Source organism: Melospiza melodia, chromosome 11, assembly GCF_035770615.1.
Source record: "Melospiza melodia melodia isolate bMelMel2 chromosome 11, bMelMel2.pri, whole genome shotgun sequence".
Lineage (NCBI taxonomy): Eukaryota > Metazoa > Chordata > Aves > Passeriformes > Passerellidae > Melospiza > Melospiza melodia.
The window spans coordinates 7,915,878-7,929,157 of NC_086204.1; the positions used below are offsets into that span (position 1 = coordinate 7,915,878).

Consider the following 13,280-nt stretch of genomic DNA (forward strand, 5'->3'; position numbering starts at 1 on the left):
GGGCATCTTAAAAAAGAAAATTTCGTAGATAGAAATACCTGAGATTTTAAGACCTCTCTTACTCATATGTAAGTGATAATTCTATTTTAATAAAAACTTCTAAATCAGAGTCTTGTAGAGTAACACCAAAAATCTGTGTACTTCAGTTCTTCAGAAAAGAAATGCTAAGACCAGAGTTTGCGTCCATACTTGGGCACCTGGCTTTGGAGCACTCTCGGTAGCTGAGATTACCCCACAACCCCACTGGCATCACTCCACAGGGCATTATTTACACCCTGATTCACAGGGTTTTTTTCCAAACATTGAGCACTCAGCAGCAAATGTTTACTTGTTTACTTTAGTGCCAACTGCTGGCTGTTTTCCTTGATGAAATCTGGCTTCCCTTGGAAAAACGGAAAAAGCCTTAAGGAGAGTGGTTTGTTTTAAGGAAGCAGATTATTGTTTTAGAAGAAGTCTACCTTTGAAATGCTGAGAAATGTAGAATCTGGAGAAAAAAAATCTATAAACAGTGTCTTTCCCGCTGCCATCATGTCAGTGATTGAAGTTCCCTGCTAGCATCTGATAATAAATTCTTTACTTTAGGAGTTACATGAGGGGTTTTCTGTTCTCCCTTCCTCCTTCATATTATGGGGCTATTATAGTGCTAGTTTCATTTCATGTTTTATTTTTCCTATTGCTTGCCAACATCTTACTCATAGCCCATATGTCTCAAGAGAGCTGTAATCAGAAGACATCCAGCCTAGTTCCACTATTATCTTCTTAGCAATAATTCATTCTGTAAGTATAGTGTGTTCTCATGGCCTGCTTGGACCAAACATAATAATTATTTTAGGCAAATATCCAAGCTAAGTGAGTGGTTTGGAGCAAGCAGGCTGAAATTTGTTGCTGTAAAATCCCTAAAGAATGCCAAGAAATGTATTTGCTGACACTTATTTGTGGTGGCTGAGTCCCCACAGTGTCAGCTCACACCGGGGCTGCAGCATGGCTGGAGTGGGAGCGTGAGCCCAGGCACCTGAGGGAAGATCCACCAATGCCTTAAAAATGTTCCCAGAGAACTCAAGATTCTTCACAATATAAAATTGTGGAATCAAAGAATATCCTGAGCTGGAAGGGACTCACAGGGATCATCCAGTGCAGCCCCTGTCCCTGCCCAGACACCCCAACAATCCCACCCTGCGCATCCCTTGGAGCATTGTCCAAACCCTCCTGGAGCTCTGGCAGCCTTGGGGCTGTGCCCATTCCCTGGGGAGCCTGGGCAGTGCCAGCACCCTCTGGGGAAGAACCTTTCCCTGACAGCCAACCTAACCCTGCCCTGACACAGCTTCATGCCCTTCCCTTGGCTCTTAAATCCATCTGATCTGTTCTCACGTTTATTATTTGTGATAGTTTGGGTTATTCATGAGATCTTTTTTAAGGGAGCCATTAGTTCAGGACCTGAATTAGTGAATTGCTTTTGACAGACATTTGAGTCAGCAGTGCTGAATATGAAGTGCTGCTGTGTTATTATCTTTAAGTACCTAAATGAAACTCCAATAAAAGTGTATTGCATATTTGAGGTATATTAGAGGTATATTACAGCAGGTATTGTGTGTTGTATTTCCACACTGGCTGTTTATGCCCTGTTTTACACTGGGCTGCAGTCAGAGTCCTTCTTTACTTGTGCTGCTCTAGTTTCTGCCAGTTCCCTCTGCTGGTGTTGGTGCATGCCTCAGATTCCTCTGGCAGCTGTAATACATGAGGTACAGTATCTGGGAGCACAGACATGAGTGAAAAAATCCCTGAAAATGGAAAGTTGAGGGGTGTTTTTGCACTCTGTATTGGGTCAGCCAGCAGCTAGGTACAGCAGGGATGTGATCCTGAATGTAGGCTGTGCTGGACTGTTGGTGCAGCTTTCTCAGGCTAGAGACAATGTCCATAAATAAAAAACATGGAGAGGGAGGCCTAGAGTCCCAAAATCAGATGTTTATGAAGTCTTGCATATTTATTTGGTGCATTTGAGTGGGGCAGGTAAGGAAGGAGTTGCAGTTCAAATCTAGGCAGAGAGAGTGCAAAGCCTCTGTGGGTGACTCCTGGCAGCTGGGAGGGAGGGAGAGCTGAGCCACTGCCTGCACACATCACTCTGTGCTTCAGGTAAAGAACAGGGTGTGAACTTGGCATTTTCATCTCCTGACCATACAGATCCTGAGCAACCTGGTGATGGAGGAACTGCTGCCTAACCTGCAGACAATGATCCTGCCTAAAATGAAGGGAAAGAGGAATGACAGGAAACGAGCCTGGTTTGGGGTAAGGACTGACACTTGTAGAGTAGCTGTTGCTCATGGTAGCTCTCTGTGGGTGCTGATTCTGATCTCTGCTTCTCAATTTGATTTGGGTCCAGATCGTAGAGGAAACCTATGGCTTAGTCCAGCAGCAGGTGGCAGAAGAATTAAACACCTTGAAAGAAGAATGTAGAGAATTTGCAAAAACTCTTGAAGGGACCATTCGTTCAGACATGGATCAGATTCTGAACTCCAAGAACTTCTTAGCTGGAAAAATCAAAGGTTAGTGGAGGAACAGCTGTGCTTTGGAGCAATTTTCCAACATTTCCCATTGTGTTGCTCAAATTACCAGATGTACTTGTTTTGAAATCCTTGTGTGTTTTGAGAAATCCAACTGGAGACATGAATTTTCAGAACACAAACGAGGCTCTGCTGCCTTTGGTGGGAACTGTTACCTGTGGCTACTGTGTCTGTGATAATACCAGGTCTTCTCAAACTGGAGCTGACAGGTTTTGAGTATCCTGATCAGAGTTGTTCCTTCTGCTTTCATTTTTACTTGCACAGTCTTAGGTAGTGAAGATACAGGTCACGTGAGCATAATTAAAAGACCTGATCTCTAGGAATGCACCACAAAACCAGGTTCTGGTTATGTGACAAGTCCATGGGCTTTCAAAGAATATTTAAGCCAAAGGCCTTCTTAGGTGTTTTTTATTTACTGTGAAGTAATCATAATTTTGTTATGAATATAAAAAGGAATGTAAAGAGCAGGCAAAATGTTGTTGGTGTTGCTTAAGCTGTCAAATAAATAAATAAATAAATAAATAAATAGCTGGTAATGATACTGAGAGCTGCCCATTTCTCTGCCCTCACAGTGCCCCCAGTTGCAGTGTTTGCTTAGGTGAGGCTTGGGACAAGAGTTTTCATTGTCACTCATACAACTGTGAACTTCTTGCACACACTCATCACCTCTGTGGAGGTGTCACTCCAGGGAAAAATACAAAAACCATTGAATTAATTGTAAAGAGATAAGTTCCAATTACTTCTTTCACTGTCTCTAAATGCAATTTTGTCCTGTGTGACCCTCCAGCCAGTGTTTCTGAGCCTGCCCAGAAGTGCTGCACAGAGAACATCCAGCCATTCCTCGCCTCCATCCTGGAGGAGCTCATGGGCCCCGTCAGTTCCGGATTCACGGAAGTGCGCGCGCTTTTTGACAAGGAAGTGAATGAAATCATCCAGGACTTCCAGAAGACCAATGACATGACTAGGCTAAAGGAGGTAAGACAAAACAGAGCTGGAGCCTTTGTACCAGCACAAGGATGTTCTGGGCTAGGCCTTGGCTGGCAGCAGGATTTGTTTTCCCAGCTGGAAGCATGTGAGCACCTGGTTTTGTCATTTAGAAAGTCTTGTGCTATTTGTGCAACTAAAGTGCAGATACCAGAATTTGGGTTAAAGCCAAATTGTTACATTCTCTATTAAAAATTCACCTCTGGTTGCTTTCTTTCAACCTGCATGGGAATGCAGAATGTGGATCAGCTCATGACCCTGCCCTTCAACTCGGTGAAAATGGAGCCCTGCTATCTGAAAGTGAACCTGCTCCAGGAGCTCCTGCAGGACCTCAAGAGTCGCTTCAAGGTCTATCACATCGATTTTGTGATTCAGAGGACACAGAACTTCATGCAAGAGGTACTGTAAGATCCAGTTTTTCCTCCTGGGAGAACAGGTTAGGTTTGTCCTGCTAATCTGCTTCAAAGGAATCTTGATAAGAGCTGTGAAAGAGCCTCAGAGTGTCTCTCAGGCAAGGAACAAGTAACAAAACCTGAGAAAACCAGCTAGAAGCTGCTTGACACTTGTATTTGTGAGACTCTCTGTGTGTGAGTTGTTCAGCAAGGCATGAAAACTTTGCATGGATCATCTGTTGCCCTGAACTTTCAGATTCTGAATTCCCAGTGTCTCAGCACCCAAGAAAGTTGTGTAACTAGTGGGGTGGCTAAAATTCACCTGATTCCCTTTCCCAAGACTTGGTTTTTCAGGAAGGGTATTAAATGTGTTTTACCAAAATGGCATGTCTCCTCCTTGGTAGTTGATTTTCTCACTAATATAAAGTAAAGCAATTAATGTTAGAAACTCAGAGCCTGATGTTTCAGGGTGTAGGTACTTTATGCAGCCTCACTTTTCAGGGGACTAGTGGAGGTGACAATATCATTCCAGATGAAAACTGAACTCCAGCTCTTTGTCCCGTCTTATGTGTGCAGGTACAGGCTATAACTCTGCTTTGCCTGGATTCCTCCTGGATGCCTGGCCAGAAGTGTCTGAGGAGCTGGCCAGCAGACTGATTTCAGTTGCCAGATCACAAGGCAGATTTGGCCTTGGAGCTCTAAACTGAACCCTGTGATTTTAATCTGTATTTGGGAAATTTACTAATCTGCTCAGTAATCTTGTGAAATGGAGCTGGTCCAGATCTATGGAGTGGAAGTTATGAATATGGAAAACAAGTGTCTAGGACAGTGCTGGGATAGGGTTTTCCTACAAGCAGCTCTTCTGAGTACAGCCAGGACCAGCAGCCAAGGAATTACTCAGAAATAAAATTCTGATTTCATGTCTGGGTCTTTCAGGGGGGACCATTCCAAAATGCTGCCAAATAAAGTGTCTTTCATCGAGTGAAGACCATGAGTCAAGACAAAGAAGTAGACAGAAAATAAATCCCATATAAACGAAGAGGTCACTTTTTCTCTGAACAGAACATGAGTCAAAATTAACAAGAAATAAGTTAAATTATAACAGGAGTTGTTCAAAACATGCTGTTATTGCATCTTCCTCTTTAAGAGGCTGGTAGTTTCCTCATAAAAATATTGTGTAGTTTCCCTTTTTGTCCGTGGACGTTAATTTCATAAATAAGTGAAATCAGACATGTCTGTGTTAGTGTAGTATTTGGCTAAAATGTACCTCGGGTGGAGGGTGGAGCAGGATTCCTTGCCTCGGGAGCCTGGCATCCTCTAGTGGCCAATTTCAGGAAATCTAGGAGCACGGTGCTCAACTGGCTGAAGGAATGGCCCCCCTGCATATCTCCCGGTACTTCTCCAATAAGAAAACGTTAAAATTTGAACGGGAACAGCTAAAGAAAAGGCAAAGCCTCATTAAATAGACTCAATTACCACTTGCAGAACTGTTTGTCTGAAATAACTTCAGAGTAGGGGCATAATATTCTTAATGATAAGCTGAAAATATGGTAAATGCCAGCTTAGCATAATACTGTGAGAAGTGATTGCACTCTGTGTGATTTTTGCTGATTATTTATTTGTATTATAATAAAAGCTACCGAAAATGATGTGCAGTATTATTAAATACTGTTTATTAATGATTACTGATAGAAGTCAATGGTAATCTTCTTATTAGGGATAATGAGTTTTGACTGTGGTCTGTATACACAGATAATCAGTTCTACATTTTGGCTCTGCTACCATCAGTTTGGGTGGGGACATGAGATCAAATCTATACAAGAAAGCTGGGACAGCATGGCAATGATACCACAGCTTTAATTTTATTTATTTATTGCAGCATTTCAGTGCTCTTCAGAGCACCTTCTCAGAAACACAATTTAAATTAACAGTTGTGCGTATCATGTTTGCAGGAATTTGATATTACTGGTCTTTAACAGTTTTTTTTTTTTAATTACTGTTTTTAGCTGATGGAAAATGCAGTTTATACATTTGAGCAGTTGTTCTCTCCAAGCCACCAGGCAGACTCAGCCAAAGTTGCAACAACCATTGAAAAAGTCAAGCTGAGAGTGCTGAAGGTAAATGTCATATAGCACATTTGCAGGCTGCCTTTCTGGAAACAGAATATATTTTATATGAATGTACCTCAGTATTTGAAAGAGGATAAGCTGAAAATATTGATTTGGTGCCACTTAGCAAAGCTGCCCATTTGGGGGATAAAACCTAGTTCTGGGCAGACACTTGTAGAAGTATTTGCATGTGCAGTCCCTTTAATTGTAGGTAAATCAGATTATTAATATGCTGTGGATCTGGATAAATAATTTTAATTAACTTTACAAGTAGCCTGCCAGTGGGATTGGTTACTCTCAGAAAGGGCAGTGCTGAAACACCCGGGGAGGGCAGTCAGGGGCTGTTTCTAGCCTAGGAGTTAAAAGAAGCAAAAGAGATCCCAGAACAGAAGATTTTGGAGTGATTTTGTAGGAGCTGGACTAACCTGCATGGCCATCCCAACCCTGTGCACCTGTGATGCAGCAGCTGCAGGCTGGCAGGAAGCAGTTCCCTGTGGGAGTGGTGAATAACCCAGGCACGTGTGGGCTTGTTTCTCTCTGGTGTGTTTTGGCAGCAATATGACTACGACAGCAGCACCATCCGCAAGAAGATATTCCAGGAGGCACTGGTGCAGATTACCTTGCCCACAATGCAGAAGACACTGGCTTCAACATGCAAACCAGTAGGTGTCTGGGACTAAAATCCTCAAAAACCAATAAGGGAAGGCAGGGGAGGAACAGCACCTTGGCAGTAATTCCTTAAAACTGTCAGGCTGTTTTCTCTCAGAGGACTGTGCAGATTTCCTGCCTGCTCAGTGCTTAGATGTGCCACTTCACGGGTTGGGTAGGTGTGGAGCACAGGGACAAGCATTTTATCACCTGGTATATGCGTGCAGACACCCCATGTCTCTGTCACAGAGGAAGCAGTGTGGAGCACACCTCCACAAGCCCTTCCTGTTTAGTTTCCCACCAGCCTTTTGTATTTGTGCCTCTGCAGAAATGAGCAGCCAGCTCTAGAAGCCAAAGTGTGGCACAGCTGACAGGCCCCACCAAGTCCTGACCTTTTAATTGAAAACCTCCAGGTGATTTATGTAGGTGCCTTTTCTAGAAATGGGCAGAGGTCACTTAATTTACTTTTTTATAGACCACCAAGCAGCTGCTTGATGACAGTGTTTCAATTAGACAGATGAGTGTAAATCAGGGAGCTCAAAGTGTTACACACCTATTAGAAAAACAAAACCAAACCCCGCATCTCCCATGCACCGTGGATTTGCCTCCTTGGACAAACAAGTTGTGAGGCATTTCCTCAGCAGCTGTTTGTTTCAGCAGGCAGTGCTCTGCAGTGCTTTTACCTGTGGTTGTACTGCAGGAACACTGTGTGGTAAGTACATAATTGATTGTGGACACACGTAGCTCAGGGAGTCATAGTTCAAACAGTGCACCCCAGGAGCTGTCACGGGGTGTGGCAAGACCTGCTCCATGGCATCTCTGAGCTGTTTGGCTGCAGTAGGACTCAGAATCCCTCAGTTTTCTCCATCTGTTCCTTTCTTCCCTACCTGCACAGGAGCTGCAGAGATATGAGCAGTACATTTTTGCTGATTACACAAGTGTGATCCAAGTAGAGAACGTGTACGAAGAGATTTTACATCAGACACTGCTTGAAGAGGCCCTGAAAGGTGAGAACATTTCTGAGGTGACAGGGATAACATTGCAGCCTGTGGCCCATGAACTGTTCCTTCAGAGCTTCCCAGGGCTCTCACCTGGCTGCTCCTGTCCCGCTTTCTCCAACACTGGTGGTTACGTCCCCACAGTGTTTTTTATTTGGCTCACTGAAGATGTGTTGCAAGGCCTAAAATCTGATTTATGGGGCAGCTTTACTAAATCCATGGAACTCGAGAGTGGTGGCTTAGCACAAGCCTTTTTCTAACAAAATGTAATTATGGCAACTTCACTTTATCTCGATTCCCTGGGCCAAGGAGGGGGATTCTGTCCTTACTTGTGCAGATTTGATGATGACTAAATGGCAAGACTATGCCAGTTGCAAGACTAAGAGAATTGCAAAGACTAATGGTAACAGAGATCAATTTCCTCAAATGAAATGAACTGCTGGATTCAGTTTCCAGTACTCACTGATGCCAGTGCAGTACTCCTTGCAGATCTCTCTGCTTCTGTGTCAGAAAACGAGACTATTCCTAATAAATACTATATATACATATGTGTGTGTATATATATAGATGTATTATATGTATATGTACATACATACATATATATACATTTATATATATATATATATATAAATACTTCTAAAATACTTGTGTCTCTCTATATGTGCTTGTCTGTCTATACCCTGGATAACAGACAAGCAGATGTACTGCACAGGATGTTTTCACAGGCCATAGGCACTCCCATTCCAAAAGAGCAGTATAATAATTGTAACCAGCAGACTTATATTGGCATATTCAATGTAAATTCTTCTGCGCTGAAGCATTACCTTTGTGCATTGTGGGTCCTCTGGTTCAGAAATGCTTGGGTCAATACTAAAGTGCCATTATTCAAAAAACAAAATCCCCGTCCCCAGAAAAGAAATGTGAACTAAAAGGAAGCTGAAAATGAACGTTAGTGTTGTGTTTAATATCAAAATGTACAACATAAACTTGGGAAAGCACTGTATGTTCTTCCCTGTGCCTCTGTCAGCCTTCCCAAAGCAGTGTGGTGTTTCTGTTTTATTCAGTGATCAACGAAGCTGCCGTTCTGAGGAAGCACAACCTGTTTGAGGATAACCTGAACGTGCCCTGCGAGAGCGTGTCCAGCCTGACGGAGCTGAGGACCCCCGTGGGATCAGCACAGGGCACCCCCGCCAAGGCTCCCGCAGCTCCCCGAGCCGAGGGCTCGGACACTGAGAGCCACGGGGACGAAACGCTCGTTGTGACAGGGAAAATCGTCTGGGAGAAGGATGCTGAGGAGGGAAAGTCACCAGACAAAGAGGCAGGCGCCTCTGCTGGTGCAGCTGGTGATCAGGCCAGCAGGAGGGAAGCAGTGGCTGTTACAGACATTGGTGACAAACAGGAGTCCCCTTCGGCTGGCCACACTAAACAAGGAGCTGGAGAGGGGAAAAGTGCATTGGAGAATGTATCAGAGTGTGTAGTGAGCACTGAGGGAGAACTCAAGGCACAGCAAAAAGCCATGGAGGAAAAAGTAGCTTCTGGGACTGACACTGCAGTAAAAAATTTTGAAGCTAGCCCTAAAAAAGAACTGAAGGTACCTGAAGGAGTCCTGGAAGAAGAGGTGACTTCAGGGAGTCAAACAGTAACAGCTGGTGTGTCTGCCAGCAGCACTGAGAAAGCAAGCACAGCACAGGAAAAAGTGTCTGAGTTAAAGCTCACCTTCCCACCTGAGAGTGTAACAGATACAGAGATTTTAGCGAGTGCAGAAAAGAAAAGTAACGTAGAAAATGAAACTATGGGAAAATTATCTCAGAGTGAAAATGCAGTAAGAACAGGGTTTGAAGGGGATGGTAAAAAAGAAAGTGGTGAGAGTACTGAGACAAAGATTGTCTCCCAAGATGAAAAGACAGGGAAAGCAGAGTTTGGGGATAGTCCTAAAAAAGACAGCCAGTCAGAAGAAAAGAGTTGTAAATCCCCCGATGATGTGAATGAGATAAGGAGTTTGCTGACGCTGACAGTTGAGATCCCAGCAGATACTCCAGCTGAGAACATAAAGGAGGTCTGCGAGAGCGAGCTGCTGAAGTTGCAGGAGCACCATAATGGGATCTACGAGTTGAGCGAAGTGGCTGTGGCAGAAATTCAGATGAGCCAGAAGATGAAGAGTGAAGATGCAGCAGAATGTGTGGAGTTCAGGGAGGAGCGACCGTCCTCAGCCAGCCTGGGGACAGATGGTACGAGGGTAGAGAGCGTGCCCAGGGGGGCACAAGCACCGTGGCTGGTGGAGAGCTGGGCTCCGCCTCAGGAGGCAAAGGCAGAGGCGGAGAGCAAACCAGGTGTGCGGTATGCAGGGGCGGGAGGTGAGAGGCAGCAGCCAGAGGGACAGACGGGAATTGCGATGCGTGGGCAGGAAGGAACAGGGAACAGCCACGCTGTCCTGGAGGACGGTGGGACACAGAGCCCCGTTGCCAGCCCTGCTGCAGATGCAGCCACGAGGGACGTGCCCATCCTGGATAGAGCCAACCCAGGACTGCTGGAGCCCGTGTGCCTGGAGCCGCAGCAGCGCCGGGAGCAGCCCAGGGCAGAGCCGGGGTGGCCACAGGGGGAGCCGGGAGATCAATCCTCCTCACAGGCAGGAGTTCAGAGCACCGCAGGAAAAGCGATTCTCCCAGAAGAGCACCGAGAAGATGGTCCCGCACAGCAAAACTCTGAGGAGTAAAGAGCAGCTTTCAGCCCAGCCCTGCAGGACCTATTCGCTCCAGTAATCCCTGTTCAGTTTTGAATACTTGTTCAGGTCGGGGCTGGAGGAAACGCGCTTTGTTGTGGTGTCCCCAGCTCCTGCAGGTTTCCCACGAATCCCTTCCTGAGGGATGGGTGATGGGTTTCGTTCTGGTTAAAACCAGATTACTGCTGAGGGATCTCATCTGTCACTTCAAATCTGCTCCCTTTTAAAGCTAGAGGAAAAGTCTGGAAATGTGACCACTGAATGCTTCAAACGCCCAACTATCATCAGCCTATTTTAACAACTTAGCTGTTCTTAGGGATCCTCTTGATTTTTAAATGCATGGTTTTGACAAGTACCGCTCTGATTCTGGTGGTTGGTACTCAAGGATGCTTTTAGTGTTTGCATGCAGTATACAGGAAATAAAAACATTTTTTAGTAGTAAACAGAACCAAATAGCTGATTTAGTAGATTGCTGAAAAGCCACACTGTGCAAAATCTGCAAACTGATTACGTAATTATTTTCAAGTTTTGGCAGATACGAAAGACAAGCAAATATTCTGATTTTTAATTTTTTTTTTTTCTCTTATTGCTGTATTTAAAAAGGGGAAAGTATGGGAGCAGGTTTCTCAGTCCCACTCTGCACTTCGGGGTTATTTAGCCTTCCAGAGCACTTTATGGCTATTTTGTTTTGTCTTGTTTTATGGAAGGGAGAGAAGAGAATGTTTACAATAACTATAACCATTAGGCAGGATTTCTCTGGTGTAAATCCCACCATAAAATAGATTCACTTACAGCTATTTCATAGAGAATATTGAGCCCTGCCATTCCCTATCTCACTGAGTTACTCAGGTCTGTAGACCTTTTTAGGTGTGGAAATCATGTAATAAGAGGCAACAATTGTGAAATACCATAATCATTGCATCTAATTTCTAATGCAGATATTAACTAAAGTGACAGGCAGCCAGAGGTTGTTTTTCATGTGCTTAGATTTTGGAGGGCAGAATCACATTACAGAAGCGGTTATTAAAATGAGACAGTTGCTTTCATACAAACAATCTGTATCAAGCCATGATCTTGGCACAGAGTTGCTTAAATGTGTTTTTTGCATCTTGGTTTGCACAGAAAAGCTTGGAGATGAAACCCAGTATTTTAGTAAATTGGCCTTTCAAATGCAAGACCTCACTTTAGAGGTCAGTTTAAGGCACTTAAGAAATTCTGGCCTGGTGTTTGGAGCCTGTTTCTGAATGTCACACAGTGCAGGACAGCAAAGATTAATTATAATTGCAGCAAGGACTGCAGGATTTATGCCCCATAAAGACACAGAAAGAAATAACAAAGTCCAGGGAGCATAATATGTGTTAGCATTTAACTTCAGCAAACTGTGCAAAGTCTTTTAATGCTATCAAAATATTCTTTATTATTAACAGAAAATTGACACTAGAGGAACAGGCAAATATTACTGTGTGAGGAAGAAACCTTGCTGAGTAACTGGATTAACTACTCTGCCACTACAGTAAAATAAATGAAGTTCCTATTTATTCTAGAAGCTGTACTGTGGTGTGGAAACGTGAAGGTCACAGACGTTTTCCTTGCAGAAGTACTTTGACTCGTTTCCTCCTTCTATTTCATGCAGAAATACTAATTTGGAAACATACAAACCACTGCCAGCATATTCTTTTTTTTTTTTACGAATCATTGGTTATTTCACTGACAGCTGCTTCACTTTTACAAATTATTAACTATTTTAAATTGGTACTGAGTGTTAAGTGATTTCAAATTTATAAAGTGCTCTAGAGTTAAGCAGCAGCAAGCAGCCCTTTTATGCTAAAATTAGGGGACGTTATGGGGTTTTAGTACTTTTTTCTATGAAAGACAGCATGGCAGCAAAAAATACTTCAGCCTCCTGCAAAAGGAAACTAATTCATTCTAATATGAATCAGATACATCTGTACAGAGAGCATTTTGCATAAGTATTTCCATAATGGTAATTTTGGAGTTATTACTGTGGCAGGCCTAGATCTGGCTAATATTTTCCTGTGATACGTGTTGCATTGCTGAATGCAGATGCTCAGATGTTTTTCACCAGAGAGATGGGTAAGGATGGGGGAGATTCAGCCTGTATAATTTAAATTGCAGTTCCTCGTGGCCATGGGACTTTTTTTGCTGGTTTTGGGCATTTTCTTCTGCCCATTTGCAAATGGATAAAGTAGTGCTTTTCTAGTCTACCACAAATGGTTAGCAGCGACAGCTTGGTTAGAAGAGCGCAGCAATCTGCAAGGTTACGTGGGACCACTGATCAGAAATTATAATAATGCAGCCATTCCCTTGTTTTTGTTGCTTTCTTGCAGTTTCCTTCTCAAGCCGTGAACTGTAATAAATAAATCGCTTTTCACGGCCCACGGCTGAGAGTCGGGTGCCTTGAGGGGAGCTGGCTGGGATGTGGAGCTCCACGGGGCTCCCCCTGTTAAGGGCCAGAATATGAAACACATGTATTTGTATTTGCTTGGAACTTTGTACAAACGCTTGTCGCGGAAATAAAGACGCTCTTTCCTTCCATTGCTGGGAGGCTGCTTTTGTGAGGGTGTGATAACTTGGGGGATTTTATTAAAGAAACGTTCCTCAGGGAGCTGGAAGTGACGGCGGTGTCCCCAGCACGGAGAGGGGAGTTTTGAGGGGAGCAGGGAGTGACAGCGTGAGGGGGAACGGCCTCACACTGAGCGTTGGACTGGGTATTTAGGAGGAAGTTCTTCGCCGTGAGGGTGGTGAGGCCCTGTCACAGGGTGCCCAGAGAAGCCGTGGCTGCCCCATCCGTGGGAGAGTGCAAGGCCAGGCTGGACGGGGCTCTGAGTACGTCCCTGCCCACCATGGGCTGC

General features: G+C 44.1%; 1 protein-coding gene across 2 annotated transcripts in view; it reads left to right on the top strand.

The window, feature by feature from the left end:
- Nucleotides 1-12,963, top strand: part of NIBAN1 (niban apoptosis regulator 1) — a 54,312-nt gene extending 41,349 nt beyond the window's left edge. The window contains exons 7-15 of one of the 2 annotated variants that reach the window (XM_063165456.1): nucleotides 2,179-2,283; nucleotides 2,378-2,540; nucleotides 3,346-3,533; nucleotides 3,780-3,941; nucleotides 5,941-6,051; nucleotides 6,597-6,704; nucleotides 7,586-7,697; nucleotides 8,753-9,916; nucleotides 12,756-12,963. In XM_063165456.1, coding sequence (XP_063021526.1) covers nucleotides 2,179-2,283; nucleotides 2,378-2,540; nucleotides 3,346-3,533; nucleotides 3,780-3,941; nucleotides 5,941-6,051; nucleotides 6,597-6,704; nucleotides 7,586-7,697; nucleotides 8,753-9,916; nucleotides 12,756-12,781 — 2,139 coding nt within the window. In that variant the 3' untranslated portion in view covers nucleotides 12,782-12,963. Of the gene's footprint in view, nucleotides 1-2,178; nucleotides 2,284-2,377; nucleotides 2,541-3,345; nucleotides 3,534-3,779; nucleotides 3,942-5,940; nucleotides 6,052-6,596; nucleotides 6,705-7,585; nucleotides 7,698-8,752 lie in introns of both variants that reach the window. The other variant, XM_063165455.1, reaches the window with a different exon arrangement.
- The last annotated feature ends 317 nt before the right edge of the window (nucleotides 12,964-13,280 follow it).